Source organism: Branchiostoma belcheri, unplaced genomic scaffold, assembly GCF_001625305.1.
Source record: "Branchiostoma belcheri isolate BF01 breed outbred unplaced genomic scaffold, Haploidv18h27 scaffold17, whole genome shotgun sequence".
Lineage (NCBI taxonomy): Eukaryota > Metazoa > Chordata > Leptocardii > Amphioxiformes > Branchiostomatidae > Branchiostoma > Branchiostoma belcheri.
This window is the reverse complement of record NW_017803157.1, coordinates 489,641-500,733: the sequence shown is the minus strand read 5'-3', so window position 1 is coordinate 500,733 and position 11,093 is coordinate 489,641. Positions and strand designations below refer to the sequence as shown.

At 42.0% G+C, this 11,093-nt stretch overlaps 3 protein-coding genes across 3 annotated transcripts; 2 read left to right on the top strand and 1 right to left on the bottom strand.

The window, feature by feature from the left end:
* Positions 1 to 2,472: 2,472 nt before the first annotated feature.
* LOC109466718 (venom protein 164-like) lies at positions 2,473 to 3,865 on the top strand. The gene is made up of 3 exons (XM_019764478.1): positions 2,473 to 2,603; positions 2,914 to 2,988; positions 3,597 to 3,865. The coding sequence occupies exons 1-3, from the start codon at positions 2,562 to 2,564 to the stop codon at positions 3,783 to 3,785; spliced, it is 306 nt and encodes a 101-aa protein (XP_019620037.1). The 5' UTR covers positions 2,473 to 2,561; the 3' UTR covers positions 3,786 to 3,865.
* A 431-nt stretch (positions 3,866 to 4,296) lies between these two features.
* Positions 4,297 to 7,901, top strand: LOC109466711. The gene is made up of 3 exons (XM_019764469.1): positions 4,297 to 4,524; positions 5,145 to 5,241; positions 5,773 to 7,901. Exons 1-3 carry the CDS (start codon positions 4,334 to 4,336, stop codon positions 6,010 to 6,012), a joined length of 528 nt encoding a protein of 175 aa, XP_019620028.1. The 5' UTR covers positions 4,297 to 4,333; the 3' UTR covers positions 6,013 to 7,901.
* Positions 7,902 to 8,459: 558 nt separating this feature from the next.
* Positions 8,460 to 11,093, bottom strand: LOC109466705. The gene is made up of 3 exons (XM_019764459.1): positions 10,579 to 11,093; positions 9,332 to 9,462; positions 8,460 to 9,121 (listed from the first exon to the last, which is right to left on the bottom strand). Exons 1-3 carry the CDS (start codon positions 10,813 to 10,815, stop codon positions 8,755 to 8,757), a joined length of 735 nt encoding a protein of 244 aa, XP_019620018.1. The 5' UTR covers positions 10,816 to 11,093; the 3' UTR covers positions 8,460 to 8,754.

Below are 11,093 nucleotides of genomic sequence, written 5' to 3'. Positions count from 1 at the left end.
AAATTCATGCATGCGTGAATGTCATCTATATAATCAAATCAACATGTCCTTATGTGATGTTACAGCCCAAACTGTAAAGCCAAACACAAGAAAATGTTTCCTGTACTATACAAGGTCATATGTCCAATGGTAAAAGTGATGTATTTGACCTACCTGTTTAGAACAAATATTATTGGATTTGTGTGAGGGACTCAAGAGTAACAAATGTTTTTGTTTGGACCCTTGTATAGCCATTTCAGTGATGCATTGTTACACTGTCTTATGGAAATAGTTGTGAGATATTAAACTTTTATCATGCTTCCATTTTCAAACCTTTGGTTTTTGTCTGTTTAATTACCTTTATGCATCGACAGTTGTGTTCAGTATAGTTTGTATGTGTGTATTTAAGTACTGTGCACTGTACAGTGTATTCGGATAACGCAAGAAACTATAGGTGAGTTGTCTTTAAATTTTTTTATGTTCAGTCTATGGAAGAAATGAGTAGATTTTAGATCCCTTTTTTGTTGGACTTCAGTGCTCTGGGCATGCAACGCTCAGGATACTCCAGTGGTGCTAGTACATAGTGGTTCAAAAGCGTCATCAAGTAGTTAAAGATATTATTGCAAGACAGCGTGTTGGGAGCTGCAGTTCATCCTACGACCGCCAGGTGTGCACTTCAGACGCCATCGTTCTTGTAAGATAGGTCATGGTCGGATATGGGTGTTAGCCCTGTCACACATTCAGGACCTGCCCCTCGAAAACCAGCCGACCTTGAAGCAGTCCTGCTAGATTTAGGCCATGCCTACCTTTCTTTACGAATTTGAGTTAACTTTGAGTCAAATCTAACCCCTGGAGTCTGGACACTGATGATGACTTCCTCCGGATGGTTGGGTGGTGTTCTGCTGACTTACAGCTGAACACCAGCCAACCACATGGCAGAACCTCCCGACCAACAGCCGAAAGTTTTTAAACCTTTTGAAATATTCGGCTTGCGTAGCCGAACAGCAGCCGACCTCACCGAACACCAGCCGACTTCGCAGGAACAAGATGTCCTTGCTCCGACCTTCTCTTAACCATGGTTGGGGGGGGGGGGGGGGTCGTCAGTGTTCAGGGGTGGTTCATAATCGTGAATGAATTAACTTTATTGCTCGACAATCGTACATGGTACAGGTTGTGGCAGTAAGACTAGAATACTACAAAACCAATGTATAATGTCCTTGACGCAACTAAACTAGCTTAAATGAATGTGTGACAGGTTTTGGAACGTCCTAGGTCTCAGACCGTACGTACATGTATAGTTATTTTCGTCTATTTACGTCCGGATGATAACGTATCGGTACCAGGCTCCCGATTCCATCCGTTTACGATTGTTTGACGTTTTACGTAGCATAAGATAACCTGGATGTTGTTTGATATCACCGAACACATGTTCATCTCCCACGAACCCACAGTTAAGGCGAACTTATGAGCGTGGCGCTTGCGTGTAGTAAAACCTGCACAAGTGGTCCTTTATATAGTAAAAATAAATAGAACAGTTAGGCCATGTTGATTTGATTATATGGATGACATCCTCCGGGAGCCCCAAAACTGATGCGCGCGTGCGAATAAAAAAAGTTTTGCAAAAAAAAAAGTTGTTTTCATTATGAGATCTACGTGGTCATGGGGGTTGAGCAAATGGCACAGAATATGGTTTGGCGAATAATCTAGTCTTCAAGTTCATTTCTTTACAATTTCGTCTTTTTTCGTTTTATTTTGGCATTCTACGACATTGGTATGGTTTTTCGTAACTTACGGTATATTTTTGCTCATTTTGCAACTGTTTTGTACGATTTACAGTATGGTTGAAAACTTTTTTTTTTTAAACGGCCGAAAATTCATGCGCGCGCGGATGTCGACGTCATCCATATAATCAAATCAACATGGCCTTACTTTTAAAACCATTGTCCTGCGGTATATCTTTATGGGTTTAATCTAGTCTTCAAGTTCATTTCTTTACAATTTCGTCTTTTTTCGTTTGATTTTGGCATTCCACTACATTGGTATAGTTTTTATTAATTTTTTTTGTAAGTTATGGTATATTTTGCTCATTTTGCAACTGTTTTGTACGATTTACAGTATGGTTGAAAACTTTTTTTTTAAACGGCCGAAAATTCATGCGCGCGCGGATGTCATCCATATAATCAAATCAACATGGCCTTAAGATAACTTTTTTTTCATTGACACAAGTGTTAAGAATCATGTTTGTAGTGAATACTTGTCTACGGTTTTCACGGTCACTTTTGTACCGTGAAACCACCAAGGATCCTTATCAAATCATTTGCCTTTCTTCCCCCTTCCCATCTCCTGCCGTCGTAACATTAAATACCGAGAACGTGTTCATTTTTCTCAGACTGTGAAATTTTGCTACCGTGAAAATCAAATGAATTACAGTATGTAATAGTATCACTGATTGCAATTGGTGTTGAAATACCGGAACTGTCCGGTTTCCGTGAGAAATATTTGAGTACCACGCACCTGTGTCTCCGAGCTGGGTGTACATGTACCTCATTCACTAGTCCTGATCTCAGACGACAAGCACCACCATGAAGCTTCTCCTGCTCTTCGTTTTCGTCGGCATTGCCGCGGTGAGTTGTTTTGCCGTGTGTGTGCGTATGTGCGTGCGTGTGTGTGTATGTGTGCGCACGCGTGTGTGAGTCTGTGTGTGTGCGCGCGCGCGTGTGAGTTTGTGTGTGCGTGTGTGTATGTGTGTGCGAGTGTGTGTGCGCGTGTACGTGTGTTAACTCAAATTCGTTGCATGTGTGTGTGTGTGTATGTGTGTGTGTGTGTGCGCGCGCGTGTGTGTGTATGTGTGCGAGTGTGTATGTGTGCGTGTATGTGTGTGTACAGAACCGAATGAAAGGGTGTGGACTAAAATCCTTTCTATCCTTTCTCCAGGCCAAGATCTGCCAGGATGATTCCGAGTGTGATCCCGATGAGTGCTGCACCCGTGGAAACCTTCTCCTCATCAGGGTAAGGCACAAAACACCGGGTTTACCATCATAACTAGTTTTTCTTTTCAGAAACATGCGACTTAGCAAAGTTTAATACATGATGGGTAAAGCCTTGTTGATTTGATTCTAGTATGGACGACATATCCCTAAAACGTTGGGAGGATGCAAATAAAAAACGTTTGGCAAAAAAAGTTGCCTTCATTATGAAATCTATAGCTACGTTGTCATGAAGGTTGAACAAACGACTAAACACACATATTGTCGAACTAACCTGGTAAATAATTCTCCCTATTTGGGTAGAAATATTACGTCATTTCAGCCCACGTATTGGTAGTGTGGAGATTACACTTTCCTGTGCATCCGCTAGAGGGCGCACGTACAAGAGTACACTGCTGAGTACCTGGCTGACCTACTCCACGACAAAGCACGGCAAATAAACATTTAGACGAGCACAAGGTTCTTTTTTGTATTCATGTATTTGCTGACATCTTTATTGTCTAACTTAGAAGTTAATCGCAAATCATGCTTTACTTCAGCCGTTAAAGGCTGCTACTGTATGCATGATAAGTCTTGAAAAAACATTTTATCGGATTCTGATTTCCCATTCGACTGTCCTCTCCTCTCCAGGAGTGCTTCAAGTACGCCCAGCTTGATGAGGACTGCCACACCGGAGACTACTCTCTAGTCGGCTACTGCCCCTGCGCGGCCGGGCTGTACTGTGAAGACGCCGGGAACAGCGGGTTCGTCGACTTCTTCGCCGGTGACGGGTGGTGCAGGCCCACGCCGGCCGACATGGCCGACCAGATGCCCAACTAAACGTCCACTCAGTCACGGGAGAGATGTTGCCGGGAGGTGGCCTTTGCAAGCTATGCAACATTAAAGAGCAATGAATAGAATCTCATGTGTGCACTTGTGTCTATTTGTAGCAACGTCTTATGTTTTTTAGCGGCAAACATTTCGTTTCATCGCGGACCAAGTCTTCACCTGGTTTTCTTCGAGGTTTTACCCGCCCATATGCCTCCCCTCTCGTGTATAATGTATCACCCCGTCCACATGCCTCCCCTCTCATGTATAATGTACCATCTCGTCGACGCGCCCCCAACACCCCCCTCTCATTCTGAATAATGTATCACCGAGTATACATGCATCCCCTCTCGTGTATAATGTACCACCCCGTCCATCTGCCTCCCCTCTTGTGTATAATGTACCACCCAATCCACATACATTTGGACATCCCCTCTGGTGTATAATGTACCGCCCCGTCCACATGCTTCCCCTCTATTGTATAATGTACGATCCCGTCCATATGCCTCCTCTCTCGTGTATAATGTACCACCCCGTGACCTCTGACCTCTACTGTCATCATGGCCGCCCTCTTGGCGTACGTCGGCGACATTCTCACCAGAAAATGTCGCTTTCCCAACATTAACGCGATCGGACAGCCGTTGTCTGAGCAGCAACTCGAGCGGTTTTGCTTCCAGCACGTGCCCGTGGTCGGTGCCCTGAGCTACAGCGCTTTCTCCACTAACATCCTGGCCTACAAGGCTTTCGATGAGTACGTGCATAATATTCTTTGACCCAAAGCTAAGTCGTCTGCTAAACTTATGTTTACATTTCTGAAAACACAAAGTACAACCTTTTTTTTGTCGTTATAATATTTTAAGAATCTATACGAATGCGGAAATGTCGTATTGTCATGCCTGTTAAATGTCTTTTCGTTGGTCAAAATCCAACCTTTTAAAAACAAGTTGTCCTACTTTTTTGAATGTGACCCACCCGTAAATGGCGTCAGTGCGTCACGCCCATATTAGTTTTGGTTATGTAGACTTGCGACCCCAGTTAAATGCTCTAAGGTACTGCTATGAAAGAATTGTTTCAAACAATGTATAACGTTACTTTTGCTTCGTTCTTTCCACATCTTCAACACCAAAGTTGACTAAGACGACCACTTAGGGGACCGAGGAAAAGTGGTCGTCCTATAGAAGTGGTATTTTTATTTAAAAAATATGGCGACAAGACAAGACAGAGAAGAAAATTGTAGCAAAATTTCCACCCATTTTAGCATTTGCAATAGACTGCTTAACGGTTAGATGGCAGCTTATGATATATACACTCTGAGGTGGTCACTTGGGTTTGACTGTATTGCCATTAAAAGTTTTTCCCTTCCTATTTCAGGTTGTTCACCAGCCGACATCTTGTTGTGGCCAACTGCCTCCTGTTAAACTCCCACCTGGGCATTGGACTGTACCTGTTTAACACTCGTACTATCAGGGTAAGGCCAGGCCTACAAAAAGCTTAAGTAGCTTCACCTACCATTATTTTTACATTATAGACCATGTTGATATGATTATACAGATGACATCTGTGCATGAATTTTCATCCATTTTGACCATACTGTAAATCGTACAAAGCAGCTGCAAAATGAGCCGTTAATGGCAAAAAATATCATTATACATTGCATGTTTTCATATCCAGACTATGGATGTTGTAAAAAATTACTAATAAAAGTTGCTGGATGCACCAACTGCTAAGTACAAGCTCAGAAAAAAACACAAGAAAAAGCCATGCCTAAAAGTACCAGAGTTATTAACCAAGGATTGAGGTGTTAAAAAACTCATTGTTTTCTAGAATTATCGCAGAGTGGAACTCGCTGTTACCAAGTACAGTAGGGACATCATCACTAGATAGCCTTAAACAAATCGTTTGGTGTAATGTAGCCAGCTGCCTGCAAAGCTGGTATGTTGCACCTAACATGAGAGGGGTTATACAGATACAGATACAAAAGTCTTTCCTCTTCTTCCAGGCAGTGAACACGCGCTGGCGGGTGACATGGAGTGTGTACGGCAGTGCTATGTTCAACTTCGGCTCCATCCTGCTGTGGGCGACAGTCAAGGAGATCATCCCAGAGAATGCTGTCCTTAGGGTCGGCTTCGGTGTCTTGTCGAGTGTCTTCTTCCTTATGGTGGGGAAGAAGTACCTAGACCACGTGGACGCAAATTTAAAACTCGCCAAGTCAAAACCAAAGGCAACAGAGCAGAAATGAGCAAAAGCGTTATGTCATGGTACATCGCACACTTTCCTTACAGTACTACATCTTATACTGTCATGAAAGTTCATCTGTGTTAGTTTAAAGTTAAAACTTTTGTTCCAACACAGAGAATTGTTCTCAGGGCTCATCACTCAACTGTGATGGTGGCCAACATCATTTACCAGAAATTGATGTCACACTTCAGAGACAAGTCTCACTGGGTCAGTCTACTGAAAAAGACCAGAGTGACTGTTTCAAAGCTCTAGGTGAGAACCATTCTTTGTGTTGGAACAAAAGTGTTAATTTTTATTTTTAACAAGTACCAAATCTTGTTCTGTCAAAGAGACATCAGAAACGTCAATAGAGACAAACTGTACATCTACATAGTATAGTTGTGTATCTGTATTGAAGAAGCTTAAGCAGTAATGCAATTTATATATATAAAAAAACAACAATACTGCAATAAAAAGTAGCTTGTAAAGTAAAAAATTTAATCAAAGCAATCAGAAAATCAAAAGAAGATATCAGTCCCATGTGTGCCATACTTGTCCACAGCATGTTGTTGCAAAGTGCAATAAAAAGGCTCCTCTATGAATATTGGTGTAATGTAATGTTGAATTTTAATCATGTCCCATACAATAATGTTGGACCTGTCTGAAATATGACATCGCTTTACTGATGTAAAATCTTTCGAGTTATTTCTTGATATAAAAATGTGGCAAGTTCAGACCAAATATGTTACAAATCAGCACTTTGAATCTCTTGAAAAAAAATGTTTTTTAAGCAGCAACTTACAGAATATTGTTAGTTGCTAAATATGCTTGCAATACAAGGAAATTATATGAGTAAGAAGAACCTTGTGAGCAATGATTGTAACATATTGTAGTCATTATAATTAGTTATTCATGGCATGGCTTCAGTGACAAACCAGCAAAGCATGCAGCAGAGTCAAAATGGACTTTCTACTCTGGATACAGAAGGACAATCTTATGTTATGACTCTAGTTCTTGGCATCTGGCTATTTTCTTTGGTTACAGCTATAGGAGCTGGTAGTAAAGGCTTGAGATCACAAGTTATACCTTTTAAGTATCTATGAAATGTTAAGAACGAGGTTGAAATTCCTTTCTCATTTTTGTTTGCCTTAAAGATATCATTGCCTAATGGTCACCATTCAAACTATACTTGTAATGTATCATTTTAGTTTAGTTTATTTTATTTTATTTTGGATTGTTATTTTTAAAACCAATGCCATTCTGTCAATATCCACAGTTTCAAATTGTGTACATGTACTTCGTATGTCAAAACCTAAACCTATATATTGAGAGTAAAATAAGTTGTCCCACTTGCTAACTTAATAAATTCAATTTCCTTGTAGATGACATCATTAAATGATGTACACACCAAAAGATAATGTGTAATTAATGAAATTTAAATTCAGATGGAACTAAAGTCCTTTTGAATATCTTAATTTCAAATACATCTTTTAGATCTGAGCAGCACATGTATCTATCTATAGTCTGTGACATGATACATTCAAATTTATAAAATGACCAGGACATTAACTTTTGCATGACTCTTCTGATCCTACTACTGTTATAGGGGAACATCTACCAAGTTAAGAGAAATACAATATACCAGTGTAACATGCAGAGTATATTTTTGCAGGATTCAAGACTGAAGCATTGTAAATGTCAGTCACAGGATATGAGCAATAAATAAACAAGTACAAGTATATTAGCAGGTGTAAAACTAGTACTGCAAATCAGGGACTTGGTGGACAAACTTGTAAAGTTAGTTGGTTCCATCTACATCTCTACTTCGCGTTCAAGCAATACCAGACACTTTGTATCAATTTGAAAATAAATCATGTACTAGTATGTGATAGAAAATAAAGTTTTTCACCAGTAACCATTTTGTGTGTGTTGTGTTCTTTTGCGTGTTTACTTGTGCTTGAATAGGGCATGGAGTTGGAAGGAACTCCATGAGTATGGATATAGACAAGCCGACTAATGAAGTCCAACACGTTTTTGGAATAAGGAATAGGAATTCGAAGTAGGAATGCATTTCAAAGTGAAAAGCACTATTCAAATGCCTTATGAGGTTCTACTCTGTATTGTGAAGATTTGCGATAGTGAAATTTACCTCATCCACATAGACACCACCATAACGAATCTAGGTAGTCAAATAGCACATATAGGGAGTTAGCACTCACGTGATCATGACATCAGAATTGTCCGCCATGCTGACTGGTTAAATCGCCAGATGTATGTGAATTTCTTTATACACTAACATTTACGACTTTTATTTCGTTATTTTTCTATGTTGCACTTAGTTGTAGTTGGCCTTAATATGTCACTGTGCGTTTTGTTGTGTCACAATCGCTGAGTACAGAGAAGAGACCCGCCATGTCGGTTCATTTTTTTTTTCTGAAAAAAATCTGAGAACCAACAAATTAAATTGGATCATATCCATAGCCAATCATGTAGATGATATTTTTCCAATGACTTCGGAATTTCTCCGCGGAATGATCTTTCTAAAGCATTCTGCGTTGTTGTATCGTCTAATCTCCAAGCAGATCAATGATCATACTGTGGCAAGGCAGTATCCATTTGGCCAGAGGAGTGTCCATTAGCTAGTGAACTTAGTAGGTGTTAAAGTAGCCTTAGAACTTTTCGACTTCTGGCAGATCTTCAGTGGCTCCTCTGGCCAATGGATACTGTCTTGCCACCGTGTGATCTGCGTGGAGATTAGTATCATCTACACCTCCAAAAGTTGTTCATCTCCATCTGTAAGACATTGCTGCTTTTTTGGAGCAGTTTCTTTGCACGCCACCGTCAGCTTTTTGACCACCAGCAGTGCGTTTAAGACTACCAGAACACACACGATTCTGCCGCTTAAAGCGGACTGTTGGTAGAGAGAGGCCGCCCACAGTTGGATCGGGATGTGCGCCGCGAAGGTCCAGCGGAACTTCTGCAGGAAGGCGAGCTCGGTGTACGCGGTGGCCAGCACGCAGGCAGCGAGGAGAGCCAGCTGAAGCGGCGGCAGGACGGCCGGACCGAGCCCGAGGACCTGTGAGAACAGCCCGATGGCCAGCTCAGCCGTCTGCACGTAGTTCCAGCTCAACCTGCATGGAGGGATGAAGACTGTTATTGTACGAGAAGGAGGAGAAGGAGAAAATGAGCAGCACGCACGCATCAAGGAGAGACAGGGGAAGCGACGGCAGGGAAAATGAGTATTGTATTGTCCCCTGTGTTGGTGGCGGCATTAATATAAGTCGAAGAAACTGTGCCATCACCACGTGTTGAGACTACATGTTGGAATATTAAAAAAAAACCTGTAGGCTGCGCAGTTCTCGACCATCAGCGCGAAACACAGGCGGTGGCGCCCGGACATCGGCACCGCTTGGCTCTCCCGCAGGCCGTGCACCAGGAACAGCAGCGAGAACAGCAAGCCCTGATTCAGCACCTGCATGGGCCGTAGGAAAATAGCACGCTCAAACCGAGGATGTCAGGCGATATTCTAGTACGCTTACTTTTAAAACTATTGTCCTGCGGTATCCATATCTATATGGGTTTCACATACAGTACAAGCTATATAGCACCCTGTATATGCACGATTTGGGGGTATTTCTGGTGCAACGCATCACACTGCAGCAAAGTGACAAAACGAATGCAGAAGTAACTATGCCACCACACAGCAACAAAAGTCGAGGGTTTATGACCTGATTAAGACAGGAAATTATTAGAACATATTGTGTAAAAAAAAGCCAGTGTAAAAAAAGCCATCAGGGGTTTTTCAAATATATTAACAAGAAACTACCTCTACTGCGCAATTAACGCAATTGTGGCGTCTGCCCTCGAGATGTGTTACGGCTGGTGTGCCATTAACGCTAGCAGGTGTGCAAATCTGACGTTTATGCGAATTAGATTAAGGAAAAACTGAAAAAGATGTGACATAATACAGTATGACTACAATCATGTGACAATAGAACATATTGAGAACTGTTTTGGAAATGTGGATCGTGACATTATGTGGATAATCTAGAATTACGAAAAATATCTGAAAATTAATGGAGCGGAACGAGCTAGGGGCTTCGACTTCGCAGAAGTGGACGGATACAGATTTAGGTTAAGGGACAGTGTAACATCTCTCTACGTTTAATGAATGGATTAAGACCTTAATTGTATATTTTTGCCGCACTGGGCTAGGCACAGCCCACAAGATTACAATCAAATACATATACATGTACATATACATGGCAAATACATATACATATAACTGTTACATGTATATATAAACGTCTAACTTAGTATATTCTAGTCTTTTCAACTTCCTCTCGCTTCTTAGTGAATGTGTGAATGTATGAGGCTGTGTGAGAAGTTAGATTTGGTTTATCAAAGGCTAACAGGAATATAGATTTTTCTTACTGACTCGTGAAGTACATATACATGTATCTGAAGTGGGGAAATTTACTAAAAACAGACCGAAAAGGTATGCGTCTATCACTGCCATATAATGCTGAGGTCACATTTCCAAACCGGGGCCCGGCCGGGCGGTCGTATAGAACGAAATTACATATACCTTGATAACGAGCACAGCCGCGCGGTTGAACGGGAAGAACGCTATGGGGCCCTCGGCCAGCTCGCTCAGACACAGCATGGTCAGGAGCCGCCCCAGGTCCCGGCCGCGCCCGCCCCACAGGCCGCCCTGGGTCGCCTCGTACCAGTACAGCAGGGAAACCACCCGCCACATCACGCACAGAACGTGCGGGACACTGAGCAGGTTCAGGCTCAGAGCGACGTCGGACTCAGCGGCCATCTGTGAAAATTCGGAAAGGAGCGCTGTGTAAAATATAGGGTAATGGCGCGCACTTTGTCCACTGTTGCACGGTGTGGTCCAATTTTCCGCGATCACAGCAACCAAAAACAAAGGAGATGTTTTATTTTCATATTCAACCTCATTGGCGGGACATTGCGTACGGGGCACTACCAATCAGCGCTCAGCATTTAGTGTGTCCAGTATACTACCAATCACACGGTTCAGCATTTATGGCAACGATATGTGGAGAGACCGGTTCACCTAGGTTCGAAGGTTCA

Coding starts and splice junctions, on each gene's coding strand:
- LOC109466705 (XM_019764459.1), bottom strand. CDS start 10,815: ATGGCCGCTGAGTCCGACGTCGCTCTGAGCCTGAACCTGCTCAGTGTC. Junction 9,463..10,578: donor CGGCTGTGCTCGTTATCAAG/GTATATGTAATT, acceptor CGGCCCATGCAG/GTGCTGAATCAGGGCTTGCT. Junction 9,122..9,331: donor GAGAACTGCGCAGCCTACAG/GTTTTTTTTTAA, acceptor CCCTCCATGCAG/GTTGAGCTGGAACTACGTGC.
- LOC109466711 (XM_019764469.1), top strand. CDS start 4,334: ATGGCCGCCCTCTTGGCGTACGTCGGCGACATTCTCACCAGAAAATGT. Junction 4,525..5,144: donor GCCTACAAGGCTTTCGATGA/GTACGTGCATAA, acceptor TTCCTATTTCAG/GTTGTTCACCAGCCGACATC. Junction 5,242..5,772: donor TTAACACTCGTACTATCAGG/GTAAGGCCAGGC, acceptor CTCTTCTTCCAG/GCAGTGAACACGCGCTGGCG.
- LOC109466718 (XM_019764478.1), top strand. CDS start 2,562: ATGAAGCTTCTCCTGCTCTTCGTTTTCGTCGGCATTGCCGCG. Junction 2,604..2,913: donor TTTTCGTCGGCATTGCCGCG/GTGAGTTGTTTT, acceptor TCCTTTCTCCAG/GCCAAGATCTGCCAGGATGA. Junction 2,989..3,596: donor GAAACCTTCTCCTCATCAGG/GTAAGGCACAAA, acceptor TCTCCTCTCCAG/GAGTGCTTCAAGTACGCCCA.